Source organism: Aulonocara stuartgranti (assembly GCF_965226115.1).
Source record: "Aulonocara stuartgranti genome assembly, chromosome: 3".
NCBI classification, from domain to species: Eukaryota; Metazoa; Chordata; class Actinopteri; order Cichliformes; family Cichlidae; genus Aulonocara; species Aulonocara stuartgranti.
This window is the reverse complement of record NC_138941.1, coordinates 27,896,570-27,914,201: the sequence shown is the minus strand read 5'-3', so window position 1 is coordinate 27,914,201 and position 17,632 is coordinate 27,896,570. Positions and strand designations below refer to the sequence as shown.

General features: G+C 39.5%; 2 protein-coding genes across 2 annotated transcripts; one reads left to right on the top strand and one right to left on the bottom strand.

The window, feature by feature from the left end:
• Positions 1-5,476: 5,476 nt before the first annotated feature.
• On the top strand, positions 5,477-12,011 carry cldn7a (claudin 7a). The gene is made up of 4 exons (XM_082526003.1): positions 5,477-6,026; positions 8,646-8,810; positions 10,287-10,371; positions 10,915-12,011. The coding sequence occupies exons 1-4, from the start codon at positions 5,804-5,806 to the stop codon at positions 11,081-11,083; spliced, it is 642 nt and encodes a 213-aa protein (XP_082382129.1). The 5' UTR covers positions 5,477-5,803; the 3' UTR covers positions 11,084-12,011.
• A 967-nt stretch (positions 12,012-12,978) lies between these two features.
• Positions 12,979-16,679, bottom strand: LOC309702994 (uncharacterized protein). Its single transcript, XM_082527698.1, has 3 exons — positions 16,372-16,679; positions 15,705-16,046; positions 12,979-14,586 (listed from the first exon to the last, which is right to left on the bottom strand). The coding sequence occupies exons 2-3, from the start codon at positions 15,883-15,885 to the stop codon at positions 14,507-14,509; spliced, it is 261 nt and encodes an 86-aa protein (XP_082383824.1). The 5' UTR covers positions 15,886-16,046; positions 16,372-16,679; the 3' UTR covers positions 12,979-14,506.
• Between the last annotated feature and the right edge of the window lie 953 nt (positions 16,680-17,632).

Here is a 17,632-nt window from a genome sequence, read left to right as displayed (position 1 = left end):
CTGAGGAAAGAAAGGTATTTTTAAAGAGGCGTGTTTTTGCTTATGCCTTTGCATGTATAATTTAAGAATATTTAATTTTTAACTACAACTAAATATTAAGATATATATGTGCTCTGTACTTATGAATGGTGCAAACTATGCTTTTAACACAGTGCAATTTTCCTAAAACCCAAATAAGTACATTTGACTCTGTAGTGTTTAAATCATTTATCTAGCATTAATGATAATTTTTGTATTTTTTATTTACCTTAACCAGAAATGTATGACTAATTTATATTGGTGAAGAGGAAGAGTATGTCACTTTAATACTTTTAATATTCTAAAGGTTCATAAGACTAGATAAAGAAGGAAAACATATTTATAGAAAATACAGAATGCTCAGTTTATTATGTTCTCTGTGGAAGGAAGGGAGGAAGGGTTAGATGCAAAGAGTTTAACTATTTTAGCATATTTCTTTAGCCCTAATCCGAATCACTGGGGTCCATACACCCCAAACCCTACAGGAATATTTTCGTAATATCTCGCACGTGTTTTTTTTTCTATCATTCCGATTTTTATGATTTTGTCAGTGCCGTGAAATCATTGTTTTCTATTCCTGCTTTGCTTAGTGCTTTTTACAAATACAAATGTTTTGAGGTGCCAGGGGACCCCAGTTGAAAGCACCCAATTCCACCTCTGCAGTTTTAATAAACGGAAGTATTTGTTTACTTAATATTTGTCATGGGCTCTAAATTAACACACCGTGTCCAGGGGACTAGGTGCACACTGACAGTCATTTTTAAAAAAAGAAAGACTTCATTGCTGACTTCATTACCTGGATGGGAAGTGGGAGACAATGCTGGATCTACTGTACCTGTGAGAGCTGCAGCATGCCTCGGTCATACCACACATGAAAAGGAGAGCAGATACTGCTACATTGCATGTTTACTCTGAGCAGCAATGACCTTTCTAGGAGTTAGGAAACCTCCACCTGCTGACTGACAAGTACGCTGTTGGAAGATCTAGTTAACCAAAGAGTTTCCTTTGCCCCTGATTCACAGACAGGAAGGTTGAAACTATTTGCTCCTTTTTTCATTGCTAGCATAGCATGCGGAAAATACTACAACTGCCCATTCCGTCTGGCTAGCTTTAGTCTAATTAGATTGTTTCTTGTCCCTTTACAGCCACAGAAAATAAAAACTCTGTTCATAATATTTGCAGACAAATGATGTGGTTCCGTTGGCTTTGTCAAGTCATGACTTCTAGCTTGCACTGGGGCAGTAGGCGAGGGTTAGGAGTTTGGTCGTTTGGGACTCAGAGTAGAGTAAAGCCACTTCTACTCCACATAGAAAGGAGCCAGTTGAGGTGGTATGGCCATCTGCACAGGATGCCTCCTGGGTGAGATGTTTTGGCCATGTCCCAGGAGGTGGTGAGACAGCTCCAGGACAGACCCAGGACCAAGATTACATATGTGCGCTGCCTGGTGTTTATTTTGCTAATTTCTGTGGTTATTTCAGTTATTTTATATTGGGGTCAAAATTACCTCGACTGGTTCATCATATAAATCACAAACATATTTAAAATGACAGAAAACCACAGAAGTGGTAACATTGCCTGATAAAAAGCTGCAAGTTGCATTAAATATATTTTCATTTTGCATAATGGGCAAAACTAATGACATTAGTTGCATTATCAATGATGCTTTGGGAAGAAATAAGTTTTGCTTTTGTTATTATTTTGCTTCTCACAGCAAACGCCCCCATGGACCCCACACATACATACATATATATGACAGATGGATGAGGGTTAAACCAACAACTAATGATTATTGTTGAGATAATGTTAGTTAAGCAGTTTTCCAATGCATGTCTCCTTAGAAACGTCCTACTAATTCAGTTTTGGACAGATTGTTTGATAATCAAGTTTTAGTTACTTTCAAGTTGAACTACTGTAATCATATTCAATAAGAATGTGCCTTTAAAAAAACCTTTTAAAACTGAGACTCATCTCCACAGTCAACAAGACATATTCTGTAAAGGAATAAAGTGAAGTGTAGAGGCTATAAACATGACTTGAGTATAGAGTTAGTTTCACTTTAACAGGAGAGTTTGCTCAGTCCACAGTCCCAACTCAGCATAGCTTTTTGTTGTTGTTGTACTGTTGCCAATATGACCTCAACTAAAAATATGTTAGAGTCGGTTTTAAATTCATGGTCGTGCTGACTAAGATTTGGCAGTTGAGAAGGTTTTAGCCTGTTGGATTCAGTTTTAGTATCAGAATGCCCTTCAGTTAACTTCTCCTGAAATTTGTTGTAGTATATTTGTAGTAATAAAATAAAGGCAAAACCACTGGAAACACAGCTTACAGTTTTCATATAGCAGTGTGTACTTTTAGAAAATCAGCACATTCTGGATCTTGCAAGTACAGTTTAAAGACAAACTAATCTAGCTTTCTAATCATTCAATTGTCATTCATTGTCAAGAATTTTTCAAAACTTTAGTGCACACATTACACAGTTAACAGTGACCACGTATGTGTTCTACCTAAAATGCACAGGAGAGATATAAAACTGAGAAAAGGATGCCCCTCTTCTTCAAATCCTCCTGCTGATAAGGCTCTGTACATCCTGCAGATAACTGTCTGAAAATGTTTCTGTTAAGAATGCAGCTCCTAAGAGAAAACAGTGTCTCTTTCATGTCGTGCTACCTACAAGGGAAGACAAAATAGAAGTCCACAAGACCAAGAACACAATCTATTTGTCCTGTCCTGCTGTTGCACAAAAGCCGAGACTTCTTGTATAAGGAAACTGAAGGTGGAGAAGAGAGGGGACATGTAGAGACAGGCGCCATCCCCTCATTTATGCACTGAGAGCCTTTCAGGGAAAAGCTGTGGGCCCACTGTGTTTTATTGCTAATGCCTCAGTGACTTCCAAGGGCACTTAGAGTTTAATCATGGGATTTGCACTCCACTTGCTCACTTCAGACCCAAGCAAGGCCTCAGTAACAGGAGGGAGGGCCCCTGAGAGAATGTTGTTAGTGCCCCTTGTTGGTCTGATTTAGCTGTTTTCTTCTTCACCTCCTATTGAGCTTTGAGCAACGGCTAAACCGGCAAGACGAATGTGTGTTTACGCTTTTAAAAAAAGAAAGTAGTAAAAGAGAAAGGAGGAGATAGAGAAGAGGGGTGGAAAGAGCAATGTTCTTCCTTTTATTTTTTGTTCTTTGCAGTCCAAGACCTGGGTGGAAAAGCAGCCAAGAGGACATCATATAAATCAGGTTACCAGTAGCAACAGCACTGCTAGTGCTGAGCCCCTAACCGTCTTCCCGCTCATCTTCCTCTTCCACGTATCACCCAGCGCTCACCTTTTCAGATGTTTGTCTTCCACCCCTAAAAACCTCCTGCCTCATCCTCCTCCTCCTCATCAGCTTCTACTGTATAGAAGAGAGAAACAGAGAGATTCTTTATGTGTTCATTCCTCCCCAGCAACAGTGAAGCATTTGGTGGTCTTAACAGCAGAGCCCTGAGGCCAGGATACAGTAGAGAAGAAAAGAGTTATGAGGTGGTTTAAAGTGGGCAGAAAGGGCGAGAACGTGACAAAATGTAAAGTTCAGAGGAAGGCCGAGTAAGGGGGGTAACAGAGCTGCGAGAGCAATCTGAAAAGCCTCATTACATCTTAAATAGGTAATCCAGCCAGTAGGTGAGCACATTCCCATTAACCTGGCAGTGGGAATAACTTCCTCCAGGCTTATGGGTTATTACTTCCTTTCCCTTTACTGTAGGGCTATTGTTTATCCCCAGCTTGAAGTCATACACACTGCAGTGCTGACCCTGACATCTGACCCGGACAATACGTGCTATTGTCTCTTGGTTTCTGTCCATTCACAAAAGGAAGTGGCTAAAACTGGTATGTTAAGTGGACCTAAGAGAATACATATATTATGATATATTATTAAGAACCCCCATGAAAAGTTTTTTGAAATTTAATAAATGTACATTTGTGACATTATTTGAGTCCAAACAAAGTTTGGATTGGCCATTGTTGGAAGTAATTAAAAGGCCAGTTTTTAATGTTTTTTATATGTATGATTTTTTCATTACTTATTATAATTGTACTAGTAATTATCTTTAACATGTAAGGCTACAAAAGTCCTGAGAAGTTCTCCAAACATGAAGTGCATGCTCTTCTGCTAACTTTTCTGATTAGATATTCTTCTGTTTCGATGAATTTTCCTTTTTTGTATGAAACTGCCCCATGTGGACTTTCTTCTTTTTATATTCTTAACCTACTGGTTATTCCTCTTTTTTTTTTAGCTTCTTTTCAATCCTGACCTCATTAGCGTGGTGTTGAACACATTAGTTTAACAAGTAAAAGGTTTGATTCCAGCAGGAAACACAAATCCCTTTGGGGCTGTGTCAGTGAGGACATCTGGGGCAATCATGTACAGCTACCTGCTGTGATAAGCTTCTATCTCACTGTAAGTAGGAAAGAAGTTAATTTGGAAGTCAAAGCTGTGGATGGAGAATCGCGTAAACAAGATTAAAAATCAAAGTGAAGTCATGTAAATTTAAGGAAAATACTTAATTTTCCGCTTTTGTGGTGATATGAGTTGTGATTAAACGTTTGGGTGAGCCACATGTCAACACAGACTGCAGTGAATTGAAGTTTAGGATTTGCAGTTCTTGCCCTTTTTAGATAAGATAAGATAAGATAAGATAAGATAACCTAAAACACTAGAATAGGATAAGATAACAAGAATAAGATACTATATATATACTATATATAGAATGAAATACAAAGTTGTCAAAAAAAAGAGAATTGCACTTAGTGCTATTGCACAAGTGTGGATCTGTGTGTTTGGTCAGCAGTGAAGTCCTTGTTTTGGGGTCTGACAGCAGTAAGGAAAGACCTGATAAATACAGCGAGATGGGAAATCCTCATCAATAAAGAAACATAATTTTCTCTCGTCATTCAGACTAAGGTCACACATTTCTCAAGGCTTCCTTTTTTCAGACATAGTAGATGCCGCTATGAAGCTTTAATTGTTTTGTTGAGTGAGAGCAAGGTTCCTCTTTGGGTATGTTTTGGTACTTCTTGCATGCACTGCATACTTCTGTAAAGAATTTACTTAAAACATTGTTTTAAATAAAGCAAGGCCAAGACACCTTCAGGTACAACTGCTACACAATGGTACATTTAACTCTTACAGTTAAACTTACTATAGGTTTGAGTCATATCATCAAATTGTGTCTCCAACATACACCTGCACACACTGACATACATAAGCAGAAAGAGCACATTCAGCAGCCTGTCACATATTTGTTCCTGTTTTGATCTTTAATAACTTTCTTAGAAAATGTTCAACAGTGTTTTTTATGTTATTTGACGCTTCAATATGTCCTTTCAGTCTCATACTAACGTTGAGAAGTTAGGTTTAAAAAAACAAAAAAACAAAACAAAACTAACGTTGACTTCAGACTACTCATCCTGAGTGATGGCAGCTGAACAGCGCAGGAATTCACAGAGACGAATTGTCGGGTTGAAAGACGACCTGTGGCTTTGCTGGAAGCGGTGGGGGCATTTCCCAGCAGAGCACAGAAAACTGCGACTCCATGCATCAGCGGGCATGATAATTACACACCCACTTCCATCATCACCAGCAACTTAGATGCCCATCCCCAACTAAAGACCCCCGCCACACACTTCTGCACGGACACGGACACTACCTGCGACTTTTGCATCATTTCCTGACTAATAGACACTTTAGAAGTTCTGTAACTCGAGCAAAGTGAAACGAACACCGGATCCTGTTAGAGGTTCATTAAGAGCATGGCCAACTCCGGGATCCAGCTGCTGGGATTTTTCCTATCATTAATAGGTATTGTCGGTCTGATCATCGGGACTATCCTGCCGCAATGGAAGATGTCCGCGTACATCGGAGACAACATCATCACAGCTGTAGCCATGTACCAGGGACTCTGGATGTCGTGCGCTTTCCAAAGTACCGGGCAGCTCCAGTGTAAAATCTACGACTCCATCCTTCAGCTCGACAGTAAGTGGCGCATTTTTACCCCCTTGGTTTAAAAAAACCACTGAACAGGTTTAGTTCCTGCAGGTGCAACCTGCTCATCACAAATCATTATTAAGTAGTCCTTGTTTATTGTCTTGTCTAGTCATCATTTTATATGGAAAGTTTAAAAAAGAGGAAAATGACTTTAACTTTTAAAAGGAAACAACACACTGGCACGTTCTAGGAAAACCTTTTTTAACCACATGCCATTTGCTCCAGGAATGAACCTGAGCCCTGCATCACCACAGAGATCCTTTAGAACACATGTGGTCAAACTCATGGCTGGAGGGCCAAATCCAGCCAGATGCTAATTTTAAGCAAATTTTCCAGCTGCCTCAGGTCACAAAACAATAAATTTAAAGGTTTTTCACACTGAAAGGTATACCTTTGCGCTATGATACATGTAAAATACATGATCCAATTTCTATTTTATTTTTGAATATAGTTGTCATATCAAGTTTTTGTATTCACATGTTGACTTTAATGTCAAATAAATGGATGTGACTCCAATTGTATACAAGAAGGATGTTAATTACTGATATAATGAGGGGATTTTTTATTTTTTTATTACAGTTATGAATTACATTTTTAATTCCCAGCGTGTCTCTTTGTGAAACTGAGTCCGACACCCCAGCTGTAGAATATCACATATGGTGCAAACAGTGCAGGAGTGGCTGCTGCCAAAATAATCTCTTTCATACCTCAACTGTAGCTTCCCAAGAACAAGTACAGAAAAAAATGATTTAAATACTCGATATCTTCAAACTCACAGGAAGAGACGTGACCTCTGTTTGTAAGCTGGCTACAAAAAGAAAAAACAAGCAAAAAAACTGACAGACAGTGCTGCTTCTTTACTGATGATGATGAAAAATGTAAATGTTTTCACATCTGCTGTTATAGTTAGTACAGGACACATTCTTAAATGAAGGATAACACACTGTGGATACTAAAGCTGTGCGTGATGGGTGTGTGTTGGCCCACTTCAGTGGTTTGTTGTAATGCTGTCATGCTGTATTAGCTGAAATGATGATGGCCTCAGGCTGTTCTCTGTATCTGTCTCTGAATCGGTTTTTGAGGTCACACCCCCCCCCCCCCCCCCCCCAAAAAAAAAAAACCCAAAAAACACAAAACAAAAAACAAAAAAACCAAAAACAACAACAACAAAACAGAAAGAAAGAGAAAGAAAAATGGTTTGTCTAATTATACCAACACTGAGAAAAGTGGCCTGAATTGGTTTACTAAAGCGTAAAGCTTTATTATACAAATACAGGCCATTTACCATTTTTACTATGTAATTAAAATGTTATTTCTAAGACACCTTTCAGGATAAACACCCTACACAATAAAATACCAGAGGATACATTCTCTGATTCTTATATAGCACTTTTCTACTCTCCTGGAGCACTCAGTGTTCACTCATTCACTGTTTTCTGTGCTCTTATGTGCATAGAAAACACATGTGCATCTTATGTGAACACTGTGACAGAGAACAACTTGGGGTTAGCGGCCTTCACTGGCATGCAGGCTTGGAGAGTCAGGGATCAAACCATGAACCTTCCAATCAGCAGAGCACCTGCTCTACCTCCCTCCTGAGCTACAGCCACCCACCGCAACCTATAAGATAAAAACAGAGCTAACCAAATGCATAATGGCCTTATACAAAATCTATCATTGTACATGGTGTATAAAAGGTATACAACTTTATTTATTATGAGATAATTTAGCTGGTTTTTTTTTTTTGAGAACAAGAAAAGCTACAGTGTCCTACAAGCGTCCCATTGTAGAGTGTAATCACACGGCCAAACATTATTAGCATATGTGAAACAGCAGACACTCCAAGCCAGGATACAGTGTATCCTTCTCTGCTCTCATTTTACTGTATAATGGCCCTGTTGCTTGGCATTTCCCACTGATTTATATTCTGTTTCTGCATCCTCCTCTCCCCTGCCTCTCTCCACCCATCACTCCCTCACTGCAAAAGGTTTTGTTTGTTTGGGCAGAGCAGGGATGGCCTAGACTGGCACAGACTGGTTCTACCGTAGGTGGACAGGGGGGAGAGGCAAAAGGGGTCTCACCCTGTGATAGGTTTATAGTGTGTGTGTGTGTGTGTGTGGGGGGGGGGCACTGACAGATGAGAATCATGACAGCAATGTTTCCACGGGCCTCCTCAAAGGGAAGACATTCGAGGGTGTAAGATGTGTTCCTTCATACTGTTTATGTGTGCTCATGTGTATCCCATGGTTTCCCTTCCAGGAAAAGCTCACATTAAAATGTCTTCACAGGCTAATGCAAATGTAATTCACAACCTGGACAGCCACATAAAGCCTCCTTGATATGTTGGAGGCTGTTTGTTAGTCTTTATTATGTTCTGTTTTGTGACTCCTCATTTGCACTTTAACAACAGGATTATTATAAATGGTCTCATTTTAGTTTAGTATTTTTTAGACATTACTGTATGAAACAAAACAAATTATTTTCTTAAAATGCACACCCACATTCCACAACACAAAAGGTCATTTATTCTCAGGCTCCACACTGTTCTGTTACATTTCCTCTGCTTCATCGTTTTCTGTTGCCTTTCTTTCTCTTCCTCTGCTCCAGGTTCGCTCCAGGCCACTCGTGCCCTGATGATAGTTGGCATCATTGTTTCCATTGCAGGTCTGGGTGTAGCCTGCATGGGAATGAAGTGCACCACTTGTGGAGGAAGTGACAGACTACGCAAGGCCCGCATTGCCATGACAGGAGGCATCATCCTGTTAGTGGGAGGTGAGGGAGCTTACCAAAGAACCTAATTTGGCAAAGACCAGTGAATAGAATAGAACAGAATAGAATTCAACTTTATTGTCATTGCACATGTCACAAGTACAAGGCAACAAAATGCAGTTTGCATCCATCCAGAAGTGCTTTAGCCATGATATAGATATATTACAAAATATATATTAGCAATAACATAATAATATAGGTATATAGATATATATGACTGATTGGTGTAAGATTTAAACTGTCAAAATGTTATATCATCCAAAGGTTTTCACATAGGGTCATGTATGGTAATACAATGATGTTGTGCAGGGTAATTTAGCTTTGAAAAATATCTTGTTACATTATAAGATTACCTCCAATAAAAAGTAATCTGTCATGCTACAGCATTACCTGATGAGAAAAATAAATCTTCAGAGTACTTTGGCATTACCAATAATGCAGACGACTTGCTAATTTTATTCAGAAACCTTTATCTTAAAAGCTTGCTGTTGTGTTTTCTGAGCTTTAGCACATGTGTCAGTTATTAAAGCTATTTACAGAACCTTGTGAAACACGTCTGATCAGGAAAAAGTGTACTTTTTACAACGTTTAAATATTTTTAACGTTGCAAACGTTTTAAATGCTGATGTTGGGTAGAGTCTTTACCATATTAACTATCTTGGTTTAGCCAGTTAGCATGCTAATATTCGTGAAGAGCATGCTAATATTCGTGAAGACAGTTGTTGGATATTTGGTGAATGTGTGGTGAATTAGCTTTGAATTAGCTTTCCAGATAACGTACTGCAGCTTTGCTAGCTACCATATGAGACGGCTAATTGTAAAATAGCCCGTTTAAACCCAAACGTTTGTTTTTGCACCAAGAAATGAATGACACTATTATAGTTAATGTTCAGGGAAAAACTACATTTTAACATTTACCTTTCCATCCATGTCCTGGTTGACGTGAAGCATTACAAATAGTAGATATGTTACAATAACTCAAAGCAACACTCAACACAAGCTTGCTGGAAGAACATGCTAATATTGTTGTCTTCCTTTCCAAATATATTTAAAAGGGATGATTGTCACTGATTTGTGTTTGTAAGTATTTCATCACTATATTGTATAAAACATACACATTCAGTGTAATAGCTTCCTGTGATCCAATAAATAATGGAATCCATTTATGTAATTCCATCAAAGCACAATTGCCTAGATGTCCTGCACATCATACAGTAGGTGGGAGGAGGTTTGATCCCCACTCCAAAAAGCTTTCTACCCACTGATCTTCTCTGGCCCTCCAGAGGTCATTAGAATGAATGAATCCTGGCACTGAATCTAAGATCAGAGCTCTAACTGGCTCTGAAGAGAACAGAAACACTAAAAGCTAATTGTTCTGGAGTCAATAGCTAGCTGCCTGGTGACTGTATAAAGGGAATAAAAGCCTGGCTGGGCTTTTTCTGGCTTTGACGATGTGTTGATCGACTTTTGATCTTGCAGGGCTGTGTGCTATCGTAGCGTGCTCCTGGTTTGCTCACAATGTCATCAGGGCTTTCTATAATCCCTACACTCCAGTCAACACCAAGTAAGCAATCTAAAAGCACCCATTTCTTCTTTTTTTCTGTTTTACTGTTATTATGATTTATGTATTATTTATGTATTATTATGCATAAAAATTGTTTTTCCTTTAGTACTGTAGCTAAAACTGGTGTGAGAGAACAGTGCATTTTATTCTTTTACAGCAGTGATAAGCTAGTTATGTGACATAAAAATCTGGATGTCATCTGATCAGCTCAAACTAAATCTGTGTTTATGCTACTGGGTGAATGAGGCTCATAGTAGAAAAGTTTTTTGTTTTTTTTTATCTCTCACTCCGGCTTACAGAGCTCTGGGGACAGTCCATGTCTATTATCCCTTAAAAAAACCCTTAAAAACGCCAATCTTGTGATTTAATGCTATTTTCATACTATATGTTCTTTCTCTTACTCTCTTTGCATTGATGCACTACTTGCTTTTGAAACATAACAACTGCATAAATGACACCAGTGCAGGTTACTTTATTAACACATCAGTTTTGCCTTTGTTCGTAATATTGAAGCTGAGGATTGGGGTTGCCTTGTCTTTCCAGGTTTGAGTTTGGTGCGGCCATCTTCATCGCGTGGGGCGGTTCTCTCCTAGATGTCTTAGGTGGGACCATGTTGGCTGCTTCTTGTCCAAGGAAGAAGCAAGTGTCCAAGTACCCAGCCATCGGCAGTACCCGCTCAGGCCCTCCAAGCAGCACTAAGGAATATGTCTGAGATTCCCCAACCATGTAGCCAGGAACTTTAAAAGAAGCTGAGGAGAATGATCCTCTTCAGCATCAGCGAGGCGGAAAACCGAAGATGTATGGATGATTGTGAATCACATGGAGGCAGGAAGTACTGAAAAAAGACTTTCTTTACTTTGTGTTCAGGCCTTTGATGACCCTTTGATTATTAAGCAGCACCCTCAATTGTTTAATGACGGATGTCTCTCACCCAATCCATACATTCCTCCATTGTTTACAAGTAGTCTTCACAAATACATTATAATTGGATGTCCTGACTTAATAGACAAACCCTCTTGGGCTAGCTCTTGAATTGCAGCCTAAATGGTGGGTTATAGCCAATACTTGCGCCCTCATGTTAGAACCAGCATTCATTAGCATTTGCCATGTAATTGAAAGTAATCAATTACAGTTTGGTGAGTAGTCTGCAAGTCAACACGCTGTCCAACACAGGAACACGGTGACAATACAGCATTTTATATCAACTGTTAGTACCAAAATAGATGTCACAATGAGCAGGGTGTGATTTCACACACTGCGATGACACAGGCCACTTGCTACAGGACTCCCCACAGCTTTTCATACCAGCATGTTACAAAGCCTGTTCAGATATAAAATATCTGATGTTGTAGTCATCACGCCATTATCGCTCTATTGGCCTTTCTATCAGCCACTGAGGTTAAACTGCAACTATTTATTTTGTCAACTGTAGGTCTTTACTCGTGTAGATTTGCACGATTGTTAGTTCACTGTAGCTTCTTGTAGCTTTCACAATTTAGTGTTTTTTAAATGTTCTGAACAGTTGGTTCTATGTTTGTAAATGCCATAGGTTTATATACTTTTAGCAGATAACAGCACCATGGAAAATATATGAAAGAATATTTTTAACATGTCCATCAGTACTTAAATAATAAAGATAATGCAACATTGTTAACTGTGTCATGGTCCATCAAACTGGTTATATGGTTGTTTTCTCCAGTGCAGTAGCACAGTAACATTTCTACTGACAGTCTTTTCATAGATTTTGCACTTTCTGTTTCATTTGAACTAGTAAAAGTAACCTTTAGGGGACATTTCATGAATGTTTTTGAAGACATTCATAACATTCATCAAAGCTTATGTTGTGTAAAACCTTTAGAGAACCTTCATGGAAGACTGGATAATGGTTCTTTGAAGTGTGTTTGCAGCTTTTAAAAAAAAAAAAAAAAAAAATCTGCTAGGATTCTCAGAACCTTTAGGGAACCCTGAGGTGACATTTTCCAAAGCTTCTCTGAATGTGGTCATTTTCAACTTTTAAAGAACCTTAAAGGAACATTTTATAAAACACATTTAAGTGGAACCTTTAAATAACCTTCAGGGAGCAGTTTATTAGTAATGAACTAGTCGATACTAAATGTTAGTAACTTTATCAGAGTTCTTAATGCTTTAAGTATGTTGTTTAGAGTCTTAATTTACTCCTACAGACACCTAATTGATGAAAACATTTAGAGTGATGTTATGCGAGTTACTGTATGCATCCTTTGAGCTTGAAGTAGTCTGGCTATTCTCCTATGAACTCTGACATCTACAAGGTATTGTCACCCAAAGAACTGTTGCTCACTCTTCTTTGGCAATTCTCTGTAAACCATAGAGATGGTTGTGTTAAAATGCCAGCAGATCAGCAGTTTCTGAAATATTCAGACCAGCCTGTCTGGCACCAACAACCAACCCACATTCAAAGCCACTTAAATCACCTTTCTTCTCCGTTTTGATGCTCTGTTTGAACTTCAGCAGGTCATCTTGATCACGTCTACATGCTGTTGAGCAGGTGTACCTAATAAAGTGGCTGCAAGTTTATCTGCGTGATAAAAGGAGTTCAGAGTCAGCTGAACCACAGAAACACAGAGATTCCACAAAGATTCATGTTTTATTTCCCAGGATGCTTTATGAAAAGTTATTTCCATGCAAAGATCAAAACAACTATCTTTGAGTCAGAGAGCAAGCTGTGAGGTGCAGTGCTCCCATGACACCAACAAATTAAGTAACGAGCCAGCAAAAAACAGGAACATGACATCAACATGAGCCGCCTTTTATAGACAACACCATCTGAACCCGAGAGAGCCACTGCCAGCTTAAAAAAAATCCAAAGATTGTCTCTGCAGCGAGGGTGCTCGTTTCTGTGACCTCACACTGTAATTATAAAGTCTGACACAATAGTTCACCTAAACCTGAAAGACATTACCACACCACGTGGGTGTAGTTCACAAAGCAGATTAGAGCTTTTTTATAAATAAACATAAATACAATTAAGTTTGACCTTTACACGTCGGCATGCCAATCAGAGTCAATTTCTTTAAGCATCAATCTGATGTAGCATCAGGAATCATTTGGCAATTTCATCAAAGTCATTTACTGTACACATTTTGTTTTTATTGTCCTCACAGTCATGTAGCCAAACTGGGAAAGCCTGCATTAGGAAACACACACAAAGCTCTATGAAGCCGTTGTTGTTTACTGCCGAGTCAGCAGCTCAAAACCACCAATGAGCTCAGGGAAACGCTGACTCTACCAGATTTGAAGAGCAAAACGGTGGTTTGGTTTATCAAAGTCTACTACGTAGCCCTTAAATAACAGGATGCCAGTCACAGGTTTTGATGCTTCATGCATAGAATTCTGCAACATGTCACTGCACATAACAGGCATTCCCACAAAGTGCACCATTTGGAAACATAATAAAAATCCCACAGACTGAAGCGTTACCTGCTCAGAAACAAGTAAAAAAACAAAACCAAACAGATGCCGTAACATCACAACAAAGTGTCTCATTTTTTAAATAATAAATTATTAGCATTAGTTTTTCTCCTTTGTTTTTTGTTTTTTAAAGCAACTAGCGAGCTTTCATCCACTGGATAATAGTACACCACTTGAATCAGTGAGAGAGTAGAGAATGATAGTCATTGCACAACCAAAGCTTAACAATTCACCTGTCCGATACACATTAACAGGCTTGTGTTCCAACACAAGCAGCCCACGGGTAATCAGTAACCCTCACCAGTAAACAGGCAGGCGAGAGGATGCTTGTCATCTAACCGTTTGCTCAGTGCAACTTTAAAAATGTAGCCCTTGAGAAGAAGCTCTGAAAAAAAATATAGACACTTCCTTCAAATCTTTCTTAAATCCTGATAGTCCACTACCTACCGAGGTATAGTGTAGAGAGCAATGCAATACGAATTCATTCACAGTCTGACCAAAGTTAAGTTAAATAAGCGCTATATACACAGTCAGGGCTTCAACAGGCGATAAATGAGCCGTTTTTTAGCCTTGAAGAAGCTTCAGTAGGACACTTGACAGGAGCAAGGACAAGATCGCTGTCAGAGGGTGTGGGGGTGGGTTTGGCGACCCAGGGGTTTTCTTTGTTGGCACTTCTTGGTGAAGCTTAGGAGATGGGTGACAGGGATACAGGGCACTGCCCGTTGTTGTTCATGATATCATCCAAGTCTTCATCATCCAGGTCCACTGAGGAGGAAAAAGCAAACAAGCAGTTATTATAATAATCACATATTAGCTACAATTCAGTTCAGTTTTATTTTTATAGTGCCAACTCACAACAACAGTCGCCTCAAGGCGCTTTATACTGTAAGGCAGATCCTAGAATAATACATACAGAGAAAAAAACAACAAAAATATGACCCCCTATGAACAAGCACTTTGGCGAGAGTGGGAAGGAAAAACTCCCTTTTAACAGGAAGAAACCTCTGGCAGAAGCAGGCTCAGAGAGGGGCAGGGCCATCTGCTGTGACCGGTTGCGGTGAGAAGAACAAAGCAGGAGATTAGCTACTTAGGCAAAATGAAATTTAAAGGGGCAAGAAGGGTAAGTTCAAATCAAACATTGCTTTTTTTTTAATAATTTGACAAAAAGATTGACCACCCTTGTATCTATATGTTAAAAATAAAGCCACTGTGGGTAGCCAGTTAGCTTAGCATAGCATTACCACTGGAAATTGGGGTAAACAGCTAGCTTGCCTCTAAAAACAAATGTTCCTAAAAGCTGTTTGACACAGGCCATTTCCACTAAGCTACGTTTTCTGCTTTTTATCTTAGCCAGGCTAAGCTACAGTCACGCTGTATTAAAGACGTAAGGGTGATGTCACTTTCTTTATCTAACTAGTTACTTATCTGTAACACCTAATTTTCCATTTACAGATATCACGGTGAAAGGCACAATCAGTGTATCGCTGCACGCCTACTTGTGGTTTTTTTTTTCTATAGTTGCTTGATTTTGTTTCAGTGGAGTTTGATTTGTTTTTACTTAATTCTTTAATTGTAACCTTGCTTATGTCTGCCCATTGACTTGTTCTGCATTATCTATGAGACATCTTTATTTGTATACATCACTGCTGACTGAAACACACATACAAATATAATAGCAACATTTTATCCACCTTATAAATATTTATGACTAATCCAATACAGTTCAACAGCCAATAAGGAGCTCTGACATATCTACTGCTACTGTTATGTTTTATTACATATGTGCATAGAACAAATGCATATGCTGCCTGCTATACTGTCATTGTGTAATTGTAAACTGTGTAGGTGGGGTCATCACTTCATACTTCTATATGGAGCCTCACCTTTCTTGGACCGACCGATCTGGCCTAGTTTGGGTGCCCTCTGTCCGAGTCTCTGAGGGTTGGGCCCGCCACCGTGACCGTTGACCTGGGGGTGTCCCGGGTTGAACTGCCCCGCCGGGCCGGGCTGCCTGGGCGGCCCGCTGGGCGGGATGAGCTCGGGGATACCTGAAGCACCGTACATCTCTGGGAGGCGTCCTTTAGTGTCTGACCGCTAGATGTCCGCACAGCCCAAGCTTTGTGTCGTGATGGAAAGCTTCGCACTTCCGCAATGGTATTAACCGATGAATGTATGGGCAACAGACGACTAAATACTGGAAATTACAGAAGGGAAGTCCGCCAAACCTGTCAACCAAAGTGAACACGTTTGTCAAAAAACGCGAGTGAGAGAGCGAAAAGCTCTGCCAGTTGTCTCCCAACACTTCTCGGCTGTTTACACTACAATAAGCCGTGTACTCGTACGTGTTTTCAGTTGTATTACTACTATCAGGTGTAGCAGCTCCCTTCCTGCCCACTACAACAGCACAGCGACACAAAGCGTGTCTTCGGTCATTCTACTCGCTATAGTCAGAATAAGAAAAGCTTTTCCACCCGTCTCTAAACAACAGTAACTCAGCGGTTTCTCTACAATACGCTTAAAATATGACTAAATATAAAAATACGGCCTCACCTTCGTTTCTTTGAGGCCGCAGTAAAGAGCTGAATTCGGTAAAAGCCGCTTCTGAGAACCGTGTTGTTGTTTATCAGCGCTGTTTCTCTCTCTCCCTCTGTTGGCACGGCGTTGAGGAAGCGTCGATTTAAAGGGGCCTCTCAGCGTTTTCTCGGCCTTGGGGATTTCCTCGTATTGTGTCTTGACTCATAGCGTCTTGCGGACGTCACCGTGCGGTTGACAGCGCTGAACTTCAGATTATACAGTGGAGGTGTGCCAAAGTTCCGAGGGCTCAAAGCGTAATTACGCACCTCTTGTAATGAGAGAGTGACTCTAGAGCCAACCAATGACGGACGGTGTTCAATAACACCCCTCCCCCCCTCCACCCACCCCATACACACCACATAGAATGCTTCATGTCGGGTACTTCACGTCAACCCCCTCTTCCAGAGACTTTCATTTCATTTTATATGGGGAACATGAAAGTGTTTACAGGAAGTTGTTATTTACCACAAAAGTACACAACTTTTTGTCCGCTTTGACACTTTGTTCTTTTTTCAGGTTACTGCAGTATGCTGTGGCCTTGAGTCAGTGCCCCTGGCAATGTCTGAGTTCACCTTCACTTATCTAAGCAACCTGACTCAACCCCAGCCACTTACCTCTGCCACTTATTGACTAAATGAAACAGACAAAAACAAATCTTTAACTTCTTAAACAACACTGTCAGTGATTACAAATTCACTGCCCTGCATTTGGATCAAACTCAAGTGGTCTTTTGTTTATAGTACAATGGAAATTCAAGAGAGTCCAAACACACCAAAAATGTTATGCTAATTTTGACAATACATCTTTGACTCAGTGGGAACTTCATAAGTTCAGTGAAGAAAAGGCAGACTAGGCTTCAGTATGATACCATTTCCATTTTCTTTAATTAAGCTCATATCAGCCATCAACTAAAAATCATTGGTTTTCAACCAGGGGAAATATTACCAAGTACACACTTTGGTGTAGATGCAGCACAAATACTTTGTTTTAATAATCAGTGTTGAGCAGTTAGGTTATTATAGATGAAAGAATCCTGTCCCAAAGACTAAAAATAGGTTTGGAAACATATATTAATTAACTGAAAAATAAACACCCAACTTAAAAAAAAATATAAAAACAACAACAAAAAAAAAGACATTAAGTACTTGCAAAACTGACTAAAACAAAAATATAAATGTTTAGTTTTAGATTGAGTCGATGGATAAAGTTTTGTTTTGTTTTGCTTGAGACGTTTGCA